At 35.4% G+C, this 3103-nt stretch overlaps 1 protein-coding gene across 1 annotated transcript; it reads left to right on the plus strand.

Moving 5' to 3' along the window:
* Positions 1-603: 603 nt before the first annotated feature.
* LOC140919077 (uncharacterized) lies at positions 604-2549 on the plus strand. Its single transcript, XM_073364593.1, has 7 exons — positions 604-903; positions 998-1017; positions 1112-1524; positions 1848-1965; positions 2050-2134; positions 2274-2378; positions 2493-2549. Exons 1-7 carry the CDS (start codon positions 604-606, stop codon positions 2547-2549), a joined length of 1098 nt encoding a protein of 365 aa, XP_073220694.1.
* Positions 2550-3103: the final 554 nt, after the last annotated feature.

Genomic DNA, 3103 nt, shown 5'->3' on the forward strand with positions numbered 1-3103 from the left:
GATGTGAATTCTGATGATTTGGATACTCCACCAGGAAGTGAAGTTGATGAAGAGAATGTTAGGAAATTTCCTAAATTTAACCAACCTGAAAATGGTGATGAAGTAAGGTTTGAGTTGGGCCTAAAGTTCAATACAAAAGAGCAGATTAAGAATGTCGTTAAAGATTTTGCAATGGAGACTAAGAAAAACTTGTATTTCAAAAAGAATGATGGAAAGAGAATCATTGTTAGGTGTGAGCAAGAATGTCCATTTTACATGAGGATCAGTAAGAGGACTTCAAATGAATATTGGCAATTAGTGAGTTTCACAGATGATCATACATGTCATAGGAGGGCAAAAAATAGACAAGCTAAGACTGAATGGCTTGCCAAGAAATTCGTTCCTATGTTGAGACATACACCTGAAATGAAACCCAAGGGATTGATTGATGAGGCGCTTTATAAATGGGGTGTGAAGTTGTCTACATACCAAGCATATAGAGCCAAAGTAAGAGCCATAGAAACGATTCAAGGTGCTCAAAGGGAGCAATATGCACATTTGTGAGAATATGCAGATGAACTTAGGAGATCAAATCCAAACTCTACGGTTATTATTAAGTGTGGTATGTCTGACGTTCGACCAGTATTTGAGAGAATATATGTATGTTTGGAGGCTTGTAAGGCTGCATTTGCTAATACATGCAGGCCTTTAATTGAGTTGGATGCTTGTTTCTTGAAGGGAGAATATGGCGGTCAATTAATAGCCGCAGTAGGTAAAGATGGGAATAATCAAATGATTCCCATTGCATATGCAGTTGTTGAAGCAGAAACAAAAGACTTATGGCAATGGTTTCTGGATCTTTTACTAGAGGACCTCAACAATGTTCAGCATAAGCAATATGCATTCATTTCATATCAGCAAAAGGTATGTGTGCTGAAGTTTATGTAATCGGTTTCTAAATTATGCAATATGTCTATGCAATCTGTTTCTGAATTATGCAATCTGTTTCTGAATTAAGCAATTTGTTCTATGTGATCTGTTTCTAAATAAGCTATTTGAATTATGAATTAAATAAGCTATATGTTTCTGAATTATGAATTAAATAAGCTATATGTTTATGACTTGATTTTAGGGATTGGTACCTGCCATTGCCAACATTGGGTCCCATGTGGAACACCGATTATGTGTTAAACACTTGTATGGGAATTGGAAAAAAAAAGTATCCCAGAGGACATATGAAAAAGCTTCTTTGGTTGGCAGCAAGAGCTACTGTGGTCCAGGATTGGGAGAAAGCAATGCAAAAAATTAAGGCAATCAATGAAGATGCTTGGAAAGACATGATGCAACTCCCACCATCTATGTGGACTAGGTCATCATTTCGCACTGATACACAATGTGACCTCCAAGTAAACAACATGTGTGAGGCTTTCAACATGGCTGTATTGGAGTATATAGATAAGCCTATCATAACATTACTTAATGGTTTGAAACATTACATTACAGTAAGGATTGTCAAGCAAAAAGAATTCATGCTACGATATAGAGGCAATATATGTCTTAGGATTCAACAAATATTGGAAAAGGAAAAAAGAGACAGCTGGGGGTTGGTTCCCAACTTGGCATGGAGATGATGATTTTAACTTGTTTAGTGTCACAAATGGTGTAGATACTTATACGGTAAATCTACACACAAAAACTTGTGCTTGTCGTAAGTGGGATTTGACCGATATTCCGTGTTGCCATGCTTTTGTTTGTATATGGCACAACAAAGCTGATCCAAAATCGTACGTTTCACCTTATTATAGGTATAAAACTTGATTTTAACTGCATTATTGGTATTCTGCATTATTGAGTCACAAATGGTGTAGATACTTATACGGTAAATCTACACACAAAAACTTGTGCTTGTCGTAAGTGGGATTTGACCGGTATTCCGTGTTGCCATGCTCTTGTTTGTATATGGCACAACAAAGCTGATCCAAAATCGTACGTTTCACCTTATTATAGGTATAAAACTTGATTTTAACTGCATTATTGGTATTCTGCATTATTGATGTTCTGCTTGTTCAGTTCTGGTTCTGTTCAATTGATGTTTTTGCTAGTTCAGTTCTGGTATTTTGCATTATACTATTCTGCTAGTTCAATTTTGGTTCTGGTTTCAATTATGGTTCTGATTTTAACATGATGTTCATTTGAAGCAATTTTGTTCTAGTTTTATTCTTCTAGTTTAATTCTGGTTCTGGTTCTGGTTTTAATTCTGGTTCTGATTTTAACATGATTTTAACATATTATAGGTATACAACTTGATTTTAACTGCATTATTGGTATTCTGCATTATTGATGTTCTGCTTGTTCAGTTCTGGTTCTGTTTAATTGATGTTTTTGCTAGTCCAGTTCTGGTATTCTGCATTTTCTGCTTCTACTAGTTCCATTTTGGTTCTGGTTTCAATTCTGGTTCTGATTTTAACATGATGTTCATTTGAAGCAATTTTGTTCTGGTTTTATTCTGCTAGTTTAATTCTGGTTCTGGTTTTAATTCTGGTTCTGATTTTAACATGATTTTAACATGATGTTCATTAGATGGACGTTCTAGTTTCAATTCTAGTTCGGCTACATGGTTTTTTCTGCTAGTTTCAATTCTAGTTCAGTTAGATGGTTTTGTTCTGTTGGTTTTGTTCTAGTTTGGTTCTGGTTCGGCCCTGCAATTTTGTTCTAGTTTTGTTCTAGTTTGGTTCTGGTTTAGTTCTGGTTCAGTTTGTTCTAATTTTGTTCTAGTTTGGTTCTGGTTTAGTTTGGTTGTGGTTTAGTTTGGTTCTGGTTCTGCCCTGCAATTTGGTTTTGGTTTTGTTCTACTAGTTCATAACATTCAATTTATAACATGTGGCTTTCAACATGCTGGTTTTTAACATGCTGCTTTTAACATGTTTCTGGTTCTTTAAATAGGAAAACAAACTTCTTAACATGTTACTCGTACATTATAATGCCATCAAATGGACCAAAACTTTGGCATGCATCAAATGGAGATCCTATAAATCCCTCAATCATGAGAAGAGCACCGGGTAGACCAAAGAAAAATAGGAACAAGTCCAATGACGAGTCAAAAGGTTCTAACAAACTACCAAGA

This window comes from Cicer arietinum, chromosome 8, assembly GCF_000331145.2.
Source record: "Cicer arietinum cultivar CDC Frontier isolate Library 1 chromosome 8, Cicar.CDCFrontier_v2.0, whole genome shotgun sequence".
NCBI classification, from domain to species: Eukaryota; Viridiplantae; Streptophyta; class Magnoliopsida; order Fabales; family Fabaceae; genus Cicer; species Cicer arietinum.